Source organism: Miniopterus schreibersii, assembly GCF_964146895.1.
Source record: "Miniopterus schreibersii genome assembly, chromosome: 15".
Taxonomy (NCBI): Eukaryota; Metazoa; Chordata; class Mammalia; order Chiroptera; family Miniopteridae; genus Miniopterus; species Miniopterus schreibersii.
In genome coordinates this window covers 20,964,360-20,978,515 of record NC_138115.1, presented here as the reverse complement: position 1 = coordinate 20,978,515, position 14,156 = coordinate 20,964,360, and the positions used below count along the sequence as shown (strand labels likewise).

Below are 14,156 nucleotides of genomic sequence, written 5' to 3'. Positions count from 1 at the left end.
CAGCCCGAAGGCAGGTTGGGCACCATATTTGGACAGGGCGAGGTGGAGGAGTCGTTCGTTTCTTCCGGTTCTGCGCCCCCATCCTTTCTCCGGGCCCCTCCTACCGCCAGCCCCTGGGGCTCGGCGGGATTAAGCGCTTGACCGATAACCCGGCAGCCGAGCCCCGCCCGCCTGCCCCGGCTGTTCCCTAGGGTACACCCGCGGCATACCCCTCACCCCACCTGCAGCAAGCTAACTGGCGGCCAGCAAACCCTCCCCCGCAAGCCGCTGAGGGCTCGCCCTTTCGTTTCTCCGCCCCCGCATCAACTGCAGGGGCCCTGCTCTTAGCCAGTTCCGGGTGGTTGATACACCAACCGGAACTCCCCGCCCCCTCTCGCGGCCCGGTGGTCGTAGATGGCCGGAGTGAGGAGGTAGAGGGGGCGGGGGCCGCGTTAGGGAGTCCCGAGAGGACAGGGACCCTGAAAGCGGGGCATTGGGGTGACCCACGGGTGGGACCAGCCACTAAGCAGTCCCACTTCTGTGCCAGTCACTGAACTGGGCTCTTGACGAGCATCATCTCTTAATCCTCAACATCCCGGGGAGGTAGGTACTATTGTTATCCCCATTTTACAGATTCAGACTTCTTTTGAGGAAACGGACCCAGGACTTCTTTCGTCCCCATTTTACAGATGGAAAAACCGAGACTCAGGAAGGTTAAATAACATGATCAGAATCACATAGAGAATGGTAAAGCCTGGGCTTGGACCCAGGTCTGTCTGGCTTACCAGCCACATTCTTAACCGTTATCAGGCGCAAAAATGGGAAGGGGTGAGACAAGATGAGGCTGGGAGGCAAAACGAACATTAACGTTGTAAGAATGGGATGCTTGGAACTCAGAGGCTCGGCAGAACCGAGAAGGAGCAGAACAAAAAGGAACAGGGTCAGGAAGATAGGACATAGTATATCATGGTGGTGAGGCGCACAGACTCACAACTACCTGCATTCAACTTGCGTTTTGGTAAGCTTGGACATGTACCCACCCTTACAGAGTCTCAGTTTCCTTATTTGTAAAATGGAGATCACCATGGTTCCTGCTCAAGGGGTTGGATGAGGAATTCAATGAGAAGCTGATAAAATGTCTGCACTGTGTTTGGTGCACAATATGTGTTCTGTGAGGAGACGCTGTGCCATCAACCTGTCAGTAGGGTACTTAAGCCTAGTGCTCTCCTTGATGTTCTCCCAAGATGGAGGGAGCCCTTGGGCTTTTCTTGTGCCGTTTTATCTATCATTAATGTCCCTCTCCTCTCCAGCTCCACAGGGTCCTCTATCCTTGGCCATGAGTGAGCTGAAGGACTGCCCCTTGCAGTTCCACGACTTCAAGTCTGTGGACCACCTGAAAGTTTGTCCACGCTACACGGCAGTGCTAGCCCGCTCTGAGGATGATGGCATCGGCATCGAAGAGCTGGACACTCTGCAGCTGGAACTTGAGACTCTGCTTTCTTCTGCCAGCCGGCGCCTGCGAGTGTTGGAGGCTGAAACCCAGGTGATAACCTACAGAGGGGACATCACCAGGGATGGACTGTGACAAGTTATGGATGGATCATTGAGTTAGCCCCATCTGCTAAGGCCTGGAGTACAAGAGGTTAGAGGGGGAGAGAAAGACCCAAATTGAGCATGTGTGTAATCTTCATAAATTGCAAGATTTCTAATTCACTAAGCATTTATTGACCATCCCCCACCCTCCATTATGTTGTGGGTACTGTGCAAATCAGAGAGAGGTAATTAGGACAATTCTGGCTTTCAGGGAGTTAGCCAACCGAAAGGAGGGGGAGGTCAGCCAAGTACCAGGTGATGTGTTATGGTTAGAGGTACTAGGGGAATGGAGTGAGGAAACCTGCTTTTGAATCCTGGCCCAAGCACTTCCTAGTTGGCTGTTTCCTAGCTGTGTGACTTTGGGAAAGTTATATTCTGTTTCTGAGCATCAGTTTTCTATCTGCAAACTGGGCTGAAAAATAGAACCTACCTCAGAGCTTTTGTGAGGGTTAAGAGAGATTTTTTTTTTGCAAAAGCTCAGCCCAATGTCTGACACTAAGTCAGCATTTCGAGTGTTAATTATTGGTATTACTCTGATCATTTCTGTTCACAGCATAAAATCCCCTGAGGCCTGTGTGCCAGGTCCTATGCCAGATCCTGGGGAACAGGGCTGGTTAAGATGAGCTTCCTGGTCTCCAGTAGCTTATAATCTAGTTGAAAAGAAAAAATAGCCCTGCCGGGCGTGGCTCAGCGGTTGAGTGTCGACCCAGGATCCAGGCTATCGGTTCGATTTCCCGTCAGGGCACATGCCTGGGTTGTGGGCTCGATCCCCAGTTGGGGGCGTGCTGGAGGCAGCCAATCAATGACTCTCTCATCATTGATGTTTCTATCTCTATCCCTCTCCTTTCCTTTCTATGAAATCAATAAAGATATATTTAAAAAGAAAAAAAAAGAAAAAGTAACACTAATACTGTTCATTTTAGTATGACCATACAACACAATTGGACCTACAGTGTAGGCGCAAAGTGTCAGAATCTCGTAGAGGAAGAAGATGCCATTTCAGTTGGATCTCAAAGGATGAATAGAGTCAACTTGTGGGCTCTGGGAATTCACTGAAGCTTTTCAAGTAGGGCCATGGCACAACCAATTGCATTTTAGCATATAAGAAGCTGGGTAACATGCAGAGAAGGCTTCCCAGTAAAGTGAAGGTTTGTTAGGAGACTTGTTTGTCTTCACCAAAAAGTTACACCAGCATATTTTCCTAGAGCTAGAATGTACTGGGGTCATTTGTTTCACCTTCTACAGAGCAGCATCAGAGTACAGACAAATGAATGGAATGATGAGAAGTATATGAATAAAGTCCTGTGAGATGGGCACAGAAAAGGAGCTGAATTTGAAGGATGAGTAGGAGTTTGCTAAGTAAAAAGGGGATGGAGAAAGACCTTGGCTCCTCCTCAAGTTCTAGATCCTAATTCTTTACTGGGGAAAGAGTTGTCCTATGTCTTCCCTTCTCCCCCCTCAGTGACAGTCTCTGAATTTCAGATCCTCACTGACTGGCAGGATAAGAAAGGTGACCGACGACTCCTGAAACTGGGTCGAGAACATGAACTTGGGGCTCCCCCCAAACATGGGAAGCCCAAGAAGCAGAAACTGGAAGGGAAGACAGGACATGGACCAGGCCCTGGCCCCGGGCGACCCAAATCCAAAAACCTTCAGCCCAAGATCCAGGAATATGAATTCACTGATGACCCAATTGATGTGCCGCGGATCCCCAAGAATGATGCCCCCAACAGGTTCTGGGCTAGAGAACATAGAGAGGCATTGGGATTCGGGAAGTGGATACTGTGGAGAGGCCCTGGGCTGAGGCTGGTGGGGCATGGGGTACCCACTTAGGATCTGCTTCTCCCTGCAGGTTCTGGGCTTCGGTGGAGCCCTACTGTGCTGATATCACTAGTGAGGAGGTGCGCACGCTAGAGGAGCTACTGAAACCCCCAGAAGATGAAGCTGAACATTACAAGGTAGAAACCCTGAGCCTTAACAGACACGGTAGAGAACAAGAGGGCTCAGAAGTGCCTCAGAATCAAAGCTCCCAAAACCATATATCATCTTCCTTCCCTTACCCTGCCCAGTCTTCTGTCTATCCCTTTAACCCACCCAGAAACCCAGTCTCAGCTTTCTCCTTGCATTGTCTCCCTTCTGTCCCATTCATGTGGTTACCACATCCTAAGGCATCAACTTCAGTGAGGCTCTCCCTTGTCCCCACATCTCTGTCCCCTCAGCTTCGGTTTAAGACTTCCATCAGCTTTCATCCAAACAGGCTCTTAATTCTTCCTTCCTCCAGAAGGAGCTTTCTTTCTTTAATATTTAAAAGTTTATTTTTTTAATGATGAAAATAAAACAGGTTCCATTAAAAAAAGTGTAGAAAATAGAGAAAAGTGTTAGGGGGAACTCTCCCATAGGTCCACTGTCATGCTCAGATGTGACACGGCCCTGCTCCCAGTCTTCCTGGCTCCCATTACCCACAGGATCCAGTCCAAGTGTCTCAGTCTTTGGTGGCACAGCTCCAGTGCCCCTCTCCAGTTTCATTGGCCACGCCCTCTCTTCACTGGTACATTTACCAGCCCCACCAGGCACCTTATCTTTACTCCAGACCCACACAGGATCCTTGTTGGGCTCTGGGCCTTTACACATGCTCTCCTCCCCTTGGCATACTGACTTACCCTTCAAACCCTGACCTCGTGTAAGCTTCACCAAAATGCCTTTGCAGATTCACCAGCAGAAAGTTGATCTCTTTTTGGGCTGCCACAAGACCTGATCTACCTCTGTCACTTGTCTGAATTTTTAAAAAATTTATTTGAAAAAGTAATCCATATGGGCAGCAATAAATTTAAGCAATACAAAAGAGAATTTCCTCTCCTGACCTTAAGGCCTCTGGAGATGAGCTGTGACCTGAGATAGTCCATGTACACACATCATTCTGTAACTTGTATCTTGAAAATTGCTCCATATTAGCTTCTGTGTGTGTTTTAGTTCTTTATATACCCATCTCCCTTACTAGGCTAAATGTAGAGATTTTACCTCCTTTGTCTCTTCTCACCTAAACCAGGCACAGGCCTTCACCCTGAGCTAAGTCCTTGGGAAGGAGATGAGTGAAGGAATAAAGAGCCTGTGTTTATCCCCTTGAGCCTGTGGGATCTCTCCTACAGATCCCACCCCTGGGAAAGCACTACTCCCAGCGCTGGGCACAGGAGGACCTGCTGGAGGAGCAAAAGGATGGAGCTCGAGCAGCAGCTGTGGCTGATAAGAAGAAAGGCCTCATGGGGCCACTGACCGAACTGGACACTAAAGGTAGGTCGCTCACCTCACTGTCTACCCCAGGCCAGGACTTGAGTTCCCAGAACTTCAGTCTAGTTGCCCACCACTTCTCTGCCTGCTTCAGATGTGGATGCCCTGCTGAAGAAGTCTGAGGCTCAGCATGAGCAGCCAGAAGATGGGTGCCCATTTGGTGCCCTGACACAGCGCCTCCTGCAAGCCTTGGTGGAGGTGAGCACCGCACCCCAAAACAGCAACCACATTTACTTTCGTCGTTGTTTTCTTTGTTTTTTGTTTTTGTTTTGTTTTGTTTTATTTCAGAGAGAAGAAGGGAGAAAGAGAGAAAAAGAGAGAAACATCAGTTGGTTGCCTTCCACACACCCCAACTAGGAACCGAACCCGCATTCTGGGTATGTGCCCTGACCAAGAATCAAACCCACCACCTCCTGGTATATGGGATGGTGCTCCAACCAACTGAGCCACACCAGCCAGGGCTTATTTCTTTTTTTCTTTTTTCTTTTTTTAATTTATTTTTAAGTATATCTTTATCGATTTGACAGAGAGAAAGGGAGAGGGAGGGAGAGAGACAGAAACATCAATGATAAGAGAGTCGTCATTGAGCCCACAACCCAGGCATGTGCCCTGACCAGGAATTGAACCGCGATCGCCTGCATCCTAGGCCAACGCTCAACCGCTGAGCCACACCCGGCCAGGCTATTTCATTTTTTTATTGAAGTATTTTATGCATTTAGAAAAGTACATAGATTGCCCTCACCAATGTGCTCAGTGGTTAGAGTGTCGTCCTACATACCACAGGGTCTCAGGTTTGAAATTCCTGGTTAAGGGCATGTACATGGGTTGCAGGTTCCATCCTTGTCCAGGTCTGCGCGCATGCGGAAGGCAACCAATCAGTGTTTCTCACCTTGTTTCTCTCTGTCTCCCTCTCCCTCCTTCCCTTCCACTCTCTCTCAAACTTAATGGAAAAAATATCCTTGGGTGACAAAAAGAAAAAAGGAGCCCTACTGGTTTGGCTCAGTGGTTAGAGCATCAGCCTGCAGACTGAAGGGTCCTGGGTTTGATTCTGGCCAAGGACACATACCTCGGTTGCAAGTTCGATCCCCAGTCCCAGTCGGGGCTCCTATATAAAGCGGCCAGTCAGTGTGTCTCCCTCACATTGATGTTACTCTTTCCCTCCCTCCTTTCTCTCTTCCTCCCCATTTCTTGGACAAGGATTAAAAAAAAAAAAGGAAAAGTACATGGATAATAAATGTATAGCTTGATAACTTTTCACAAATGAGCACACTTGTGTAATAAAACATTACCAGTATCCTAGAAGTCTCTCCCAGTCTTTAACCTCCCCCAAAGGTAGCCACTACTTCACAGTTACTTTTGCTGTGTGTTGGCTAAGAGCTGACCTTTCCACATACCTTCTTGTTGGAGGCAAGGAGAGTGGTTAGCCTCATGTTACCTACAAGAAGATTGAGGCTCAACAAAAGGGAAGTGTTTGCTTGAGATCACACAGCTAATACCTAGAGGCAGGACTCTAAACTCCAGGTTCAGGGACCCTTTACTTTATGCTCTCTGTCTGATCTTAGGCACATCGCTTCATTGAACCTCAGTTTCCTCTCTGGCCCAAACACAATAGTGTATTTCTCTCTCATGTAACAGTCTGGGGCACGTGCTTCCAGATTGGCTGAGGTGAGGGTGGGGTCTCTGCCCCACACCATCAGACAGGGATGCCAGCTATGGTGGCTTTGCCATCTTAAACATGCACTCTGCACAGGGTCACTCTGGGTGTGATTGCCACTCGAAGTCCACAGAAAAAGAGCTAGGAGGAGTGTATGAAGGAAGACTAATGCGCAATGACTGGCTATGGCTTTTGTCTCTTATGATCACTTTCCACTGGTGGGAATTTGTCACATGACTATACCTGACTGGAAGGGAGGCTGGTTAGTGTAGTATATATGGGTAGCAATAAGCCCAGCTGCTATGGAAGAAAGGCTTTTAGATAGCTAGCAGCCTCTGCCACAACGTGCTTAGCACAGTGCCTGGTGCATTGCAGATATTTAATAAACCTTAGATATTCTCATTACTGTCATTGAGGACCATGTTTGTTCTTCTGTGCTTCCTTTTTTTGCAATCAGTGCAAGAAAGGGGATTTCTAAAATGATCAAAGCTTTTTGGAGGCTGGAAAGGCTTCCCAGATTGGGTGGGATGGGAAAAATAAAAAGATATTTCTGGTCTTCGAAGACTATCCATGCAGGTCAGAGGGGAGCAGGAAAATGGAAATATTACAGTTCTTTCTCCTTCCACCCCATTTGTGTATTCTCTAGGAAAATATTATTTCCCCTATGGAGGACTCTCCTATTCCTGACATGTCTGGGAAAGAATCGGGGGCCGACGGGGCAAGCACCTCTCCCCGAAATCAGAACAAGCCTTTCAGGTGAGTGGCATCCTATCCACACCCCACAGTCTGGCCCCTGCTTCTGTTGACTTCCGTTCATCCTGAAATGGAGAGGTCTTCATTAATAGAGGGGCCTGAGGGCAGTTTGAGAAAGTTTCAAATATGCATGCTGGCCCAGCATTTCTGCATGCACAGACTTAGTACAGGGTTATTCATCAGAGCACCATTCATACTGTAAATAACCTAAATGTCCAACTGAAGGTTAGTGGTTGGCTAAATTGTCATAACTCTATATGATAAGATAATTTGCAACTATTAACCATATTAGAGAAATGTAGTTAATTGACATGAAAAGACTTAATATAGTGTTAAGTGGGAAAAATGTATGTATACATAGGGGAAAACACAAATGATCTATAATAAAAGACTGGAATATACATATAGCACAGCAGTCCCCCCCTTATCCGCAGTTTTGCTTTCCACAGTTTCAGTTACCCGCTGTCAACTGTGGCCCAGAAATAATAATTGGAAAATTCCAGAAATAACAATTTGTAAGTGTTAAATTGTGTACTGCCCTGACTAGCATGATGAAATCTCATGCCATCCACTTCACCCCACCTGGGATGTGAGGCATCCCTTTGTCCAGTGTTTCCACACTGTATCTTCTACCCACCCATTAGTCACTTAGTAGCCATCTCAGTTATTAATTAGAGAGAGACCACATTCACATAAATTTTATAACAGTATATTGTTATAATTAATCTATTTTATTATCAGTTGTTAATCTCTTACTGTGCCAAGTTTATAAATTAAACATTATTATCAGTATGTATGTATACAAAAAACAGTATATATAGGGTTCTATACTATCCATGGTTTTAGGCAGCCACTGGGGGTCTTAGAACATATCCCTCACTAATAAGGGAGGACGTGTGTGTGTGTAAAATATATGTATATTATATATAATGTATTAATAACATACAGCAAAATAATGTTAATACAACAAAATAATAGTGGTTCTTTTTGGGTTGTTGGCATTATAAGATTTTCTATACTTTTCTGGCAATGGATATATGTTGCTTGTGTTTGAAACAAGACCAGATTTCCTTGTCTCTGTACTTTTATATCTGTATAGACATAGAGGGGGTGACCAAAGAGAAGGAAGGTGTTCACTAACCTTGGGAACCTCTGAGGAGTCCCCCCTCCAAGCTGTCCCTTGAGCTGAGGGCTGCCTTTCCCTGCAGTGTGCCACATACCAAGTCCTTGGAGAGCCGCATCAAGGAGGAGCTGATCGCCCAGGGCCTGCTGGAGTCTGAGGACCGCCCTGCAGAGGACTCAGAGGACGAGGTCCTTGCGGAACTGCGCAAACGGCAGGCAGAGCTGAAGGCACTCAGTGCCCACAACCGCACCAAGAAGCATGACCTACTGAGGTGAGTATGGACAGGATGCACGGACCAGGGCTTTGCCAACAAGGCCTTGGCTACTGCTTGTCATCTTATGGGGGCCTTATGACAGGCTTCCAAACCTGGCAGGGCCTCTATATCATCTGGAGAGCCTTGAAAAAATTGTCAATGCCAGGCACCAGCCGACAGATTATGTCTCAAATAGATTCTAATTCCTCAGACATGGGCTCAGTCTTGCTGTGATTTATTCATTTACTTACTTATAATTGTGGTGGAAAATATGTAATATTTTCCCTCTAAACCATTGACGCTCTAAACCATTTTTAACTGTACAGTTCAGTGGTGTTAACTGTATTCACATTGTTGTGTGATTTATTTTTTAATCCATTTATGCTTATTTTCTTTCTCCCCCAAAGTTTTTTGTGAAAAATTTCATACAGAAAATCTGGAAGAATAGTACAATGAACACCAATATACTCTTCACCTAGGTTTATCAACTGGTAACATTTTATTCAACATTTGTGATTATTATTGGTCCTTCACCTGAAATTCCCCAATGTTTAGGACCAGTTCTTTAAGGAATTGGTCACAATGTTATTCATTTTATATTGACTTTCATCCTTTGCCCTGCATTGGTCACAACAAAGGTATAGGTGACATCTGAAAGGGTATCATAGTAGTCACTGCCCTTTTATTGCCCTTAGTTGAGAAGCACCTTAACTAAGTCTCCTTGCTTCTCACAGGCAGGTGCTATCTCTTTGCCTCACAAAGCCCCAATAGGGCAGGGCACACTCATTCATTTGGCCAACTCTGCCTCTCAAACAGTGTACTGGGGCTAGCAAGAGAGGCAGAGCAAAGGGCTTGCAGGCTCCAAGTGGATGATTGGTAAAGATGTGCACCATTAAAAGGAGAGGTAGTTGCTGACAAGCTACTAGGGTGTTTAAGGATAGGGTGTCAAGCCCAGCCGGGTGTGGCTCAGCAGTTGAGCATTGGCCTAGGATCCAGGAAATTACAGTTGATTCCTGGTCAGGGCACAGGCGGGGGTTTTGGGCTTGATCCCCAGCAGGGGGCATGCAGGAGGCAGCCAATCAATGATGACTCTGTCACCATTGATGTTGCTATTTCTCTCTTTCTCTCCCTTCCTCTCTCTGAAATCAATAAAGATATATTTAAAAAAAAAAAAGATAGGATGTCATTAGTGCCAACTGTGTACCAGGGGTTTTATGTACAGCCTCCTATTTAATCTCAACTATAGCCCAGGGGCAGGTGGTATTTTCCCTGTTTACCAAATGAGGAAATAAAGGCCTCATGAAACAGAGTATCCTGCTGAAGGTCACCCAGCCCATAAACAGCCAGGCTGTGACTTGAGCCCAAGGCTAAATCCAAAGCCTCTTTCTAGTTCCCTCTCAAGGACAAGAGGAAAATATAGATGAAAGAGATACTGAGGACTGAGGAAGGGAGGGGGAGAGGAGAGAGAAACAGAGATGTGCAGATACCAAAGTAATGGGCAGTGAAGGAACTAGCTTGGGGCTGTCAGAAGGCCAGAGTGCAGTCCTCAGCCCTGCCTTGGACCAGCTGCAGGGCCTTAAGGCATCTGCTGCCCTGAGCAGCAGCTCCCCTTCTTGAAAATTACCAGGTTGGAGTAGATCAAATCTCTAAAAAACTTTGCTGTTTCACCAATAATGGGATTCATAAGTTGAATTCCATTTAGAGGGGTTGGTTTGGCATCTCACCTGCCTCCTATAGACCTTAGACTGCCTAGATCCTTAGGTTGCTCTGGAATTTGGATGCTAAAGTAATCAGGTCTTCTGCTGGCACCAAAACACCTTTAAAAGATTGTTTGGAGCCTTCCTGCCTTGATTCACATCTCCTACTCACTAGTTGTGGAATCTTGGGGCATTTCTTACCCTTCTTGAGCCTCAATTTTATTACTGGTGACATGGGAATAATGGTACCTACCTCACAGGGTTGTTATAAGGATTAACTGAGCTAATATTTTTGAAGAGCTTAAGGTAGTCTCTAGCACATAACACCATATAAGTGTGGTTCAGTAACTTTGCTTTTTGTCTGAAACAGTCAATAAAAGTGCCAGCCTAGGGTGGTGGGTGGACTCAGTCTGGAAGAGGGAGGGGGTGGGGTCCCACTCGGGAGGTGGGCTTCCCATGACACTTGACTGGCTGGTCCCCACAGGCTAGCAAAGGAGGAGGTGAGCCGGCAGGAGCTGAGACAGCGGGTCCGCATGGCAGACAATGAGGTCATGGATGCCTTCCGCAAGATCATGGCTGCCCGGCAAAAGAAGCGGACCCCCACCAAGAAGGAGAAGGACCAGGCCTGGAAGACTCTGAAAGAACGGGAGAGCATCCTAAAGCTACTGGACGGGTAGCCCTCACCCCTGCCTCAGGCTGCCTCCCCTGGCCTGGGGGAGGGAGGCCTACTTCCTTCTTTGGCTGCTGGAAGCCTCAGCCTATGGCTGACTGTCAGGTGTCATATGGCAACAGTTTCTAGAAGACTATGGCCTTTTCCTGAAGTCTTTTGGCCTCGCTGTGTATAGCCAGGACACAGCAAGGTCCTGCTGGGCTGACCAGGGGCCCAGTCTCCGCTTGATCCCAAGATGAGGGTGACAGCATTTCTGGGCCTTCCTATTCCCCCTCTTTACCATCCCCCACTCCCCCACCCCTCTCTCCCTTAAGGACTTCTCCTTTGTGGTTTTGTAAAGTGCAAACTTAAGAGTAAAGTGACTGCTGTGGTTTTTAAAAAAGCATCCAGAACCTTTGAATGTCTTACTGTGGGGTAGAAAGCTACTGGTGTGGGTGGCAAAGATTTAGGAGGGCATGATCTTGCCCATGGGCCACTCAACCATGATTGCATTCAGGAAGTACATTCTGAGGATACTTGTGGCTGCAGGTAACAACACCCCCAGCTCAAAGTGGATTAGCAACAAGGAAATATGTTGCCTGGGGGCTTGATGGTCCTGAGGCTGGGTGGACTCCAGGTTTCGCCAATTCAGCAATTGATCAGGGCCATCAAGCATCCAGGTATCTCCACACTGTCCTCCCCGGTGTCAACTTTCACCTAAAGTATGTTCCCCTCCAGCTGTTTGGTGGCAGCCAGTAGCAGTGGACGGAAGCCAAATGCTTCCTCGTTTACAGTCAGCACAAGAGTGGGCAGGAAGGAGCAGGCTGGCTTCCATAGCCCATCCAAAAGAGCAAGAAGCCTTTCCCAGACACCCTATGTCTTGCCCAAACTGTCTCACATACCGATTCCTGAACCAACCACTGTGGCAAGGGAAGATTCCAGTGGGTTTAAACCACTGAGTATCTGCTTTCCCTCTAAGCCCAAGGCAATAGGGAGAGAGGGTGGAATCCATCAAAGATCTGAGTAGGAAGGGGAAATGGATGTTGCATAGGCCACCGACAGTGTCTCATCCACAGCCCAGGCAGGAAGCTAGGCCTGGGGAATGCAGATGAATAAATAGCCTGTTGTCTCAGCCTCAAATTGAGAATAACTTGCAGTTTACTGTGGGAAGGTTAAGGTCCACATGGGGGAAGGGAAGGTTCCCTGAGGAAATGACCTATGAACTGAGCCATAAAGATAAGGATGATGAGCCCTCGCCAGTGTGGGTCAGTTGGTTGGGTGTTATCCTGTGCACAGAAAGATTGATGGTTTGATTCCTGGTCAGGGCACATGCCCAGGTTGCTGGCTCAATCCCTGGTAGGCGGTGTGCAGGAGGCAGCTGATGTCCCACTCTCACATTGCTGTTTCTCTCCCTCTCCCTTCCTCTCTCTACAAACCTATAAAAAATTATATATATATATAATTATGTAATTGTATATATAATTTTATATATATATATGAAAAAGATAAGGATGGCAAGGCTAGCACCTCATACATACTCAGCCATTTCATGTGGCTCCTGTGGGACTGTCAAATTAGGGTGGACACATGACCCCAGCTGGTCAATCACAGTACCCCATCCCTTTAGCCACAATGATTGGTGCAAAGAATGGCTATGTGACCCAAGCTGGCCCCATCAAAGGCCTTCCATAAGATTGCTCTATGGATGTTGAGAGAAAAGGGTTTCTCTTGTATCTAAAGGCATAGAATGTAAGGTTGGACCACCTGGTCACGCACTTTCCTGTCACATGGAAGAACCTGCCTGAGAATAAAGCCAACTCAGACTAGCAGAGCCAGGAGATGGAGGAGACAGGGTCCTCGTGATGTAGCTAGAGCCCTAGGTCATCCTCCATTGGCTCCTCCAATTACATCAGCCCACAGATGCTTCTTTTAACTCAAGCTCATTTGCTTTGGAGTTTTGTCATTTGTCAACTAAAGAAGACCTGACTGATAAAGTGAATTTTGGCAAAAGGATGGAGTAGGATACTAAAAGAGAGGACAGCATTCGGCCCAGCCTTCCACTAGGTATGACTCATTTTCCCCATGTTGTTTATAGCCTTCTCAGAAAACGTTGGCTCTGTACCAGACACTATTCTAAACTCATTAAAACTACTGAATCTTTTCAACTACCCCATATGGTAGGTGCTCACAACATCCATTCACAGATGAAGAAACTGAGTTTTGGGAGGTCACGGACCTTGTTTGGTCAAATTGATAAGTGGTGGAGCCACAATTCAAACTTAATTCATCTGACTTGCAGACAGAGGCTCTTTATTACACAGCACATTGGGGCCCCACTTTCCTATAGCCTATGTGAATGGTACTCCTAGGCTTGGGCAGTACACAATCTGTGCAGCCATACATGGCAGTCCTGCTTGCAGACCCCCTGTTCTTAATTAACCACTCACTTCCATGTTCATTAGGCCATATCATTAGAATGGTAGGCATCATTGGTAGAGTTCCAGGAACACTGACAGTTTTACAGAGGAGGTAGGATGGGACCTGAGGCCTCCAAATTAGGTAGAATTGTAAGAAAGGGGAAGTAGATATTATAAATATAGTCATACACTGCATTTTGACCAACAATGTACTGCATATATGACAGTCCCATAAGAAGAACCCCCAAGAAAATTCACAGTGGAAGGTTTAGCAGAAGCGTTTGCAGACCTCAACAAGCTCCTTAAAAACCTTGAAAACATGGACCCCAAAACCAAAAGGTTTCCATTAATAGAGAGGAATGTTTATGATGCACTATTTGCTTACAAGAAAATCTATGTTTTAAAAAGGTAGGGAGGGAGGCAAGCAGGCAGGCCCTGGCCAGGTAGCTCAGTTGGTTAGTGTATTTTCCCAATACACCAAGGTTGGGGGTTTGATCTCTGGTCAGGATACATACAAGAATCAACAAATGAATGCATAAATAAGTGGAACAAGAAATAGATGTTTCTCTCTTCCTCTCTCTAAAATCAATAAATAAAATTTTAAAAAAAGAAACCAAGTAAACTACCATGAACATATTTCTGAAAGGAGTGATACCTCTTCAAGAGCCTCAGGCAGGTCCTTCGGGAGGTATGAAAGAAGACATTGTGATCATAGGAGATGACAACTCCATGCATATTATTGCTTCTGAAGAC

At 46.6% G+C, this 14,156-nt stretch overlaps 1 protein-coding gene across 2 annotated transcripts; it reads left to right on the top strand.

Annotated features, from left to right (window-relative positions):
- Window positions 1-19: 19 nt before the first annotated feature.
- Window positions 20-12,123, top strand: TADA3 (transcriptional adaptor 3). Of its 2 annotated transcripts, none has more exons than XM_081159236.1 (9): window positions 20-582; window positions 1,290-1,522; window positions 3,055-3,305; window positions 3,425-3,530; window positions 4,719-4,860; window positions 4,952-5,055; window positions 7,158-7,267; window positions 8,473-8,658; window positions 10,822-12,123. In XM_081159236.1, exons 2-9 carry the CDS (start codon window positions 1,316-1,318, stop codon window positions 11,012-11,014), a joined length of 1,299 nt encoding a protein of 432 aa, XP_081015362.1. In that variant the 5' UTR covers window positions 20-582; window positions 1,290-1,315; the 3' UTR covers window positions 11,015-12,123. The 2 variants fall into 2 exon arrangements, with proteins under 2 accessions (XP_081015362.1, XP_081015361.1); XM_081159235.1 differs by lacking the exon at window positions 20-582 and adding an exon at window positions 895-997 and having other exon boundaries at window positions 10,822-11,383.
- Window positions 12,124-14,156: the final 2,033 nt, after the last annotated feature.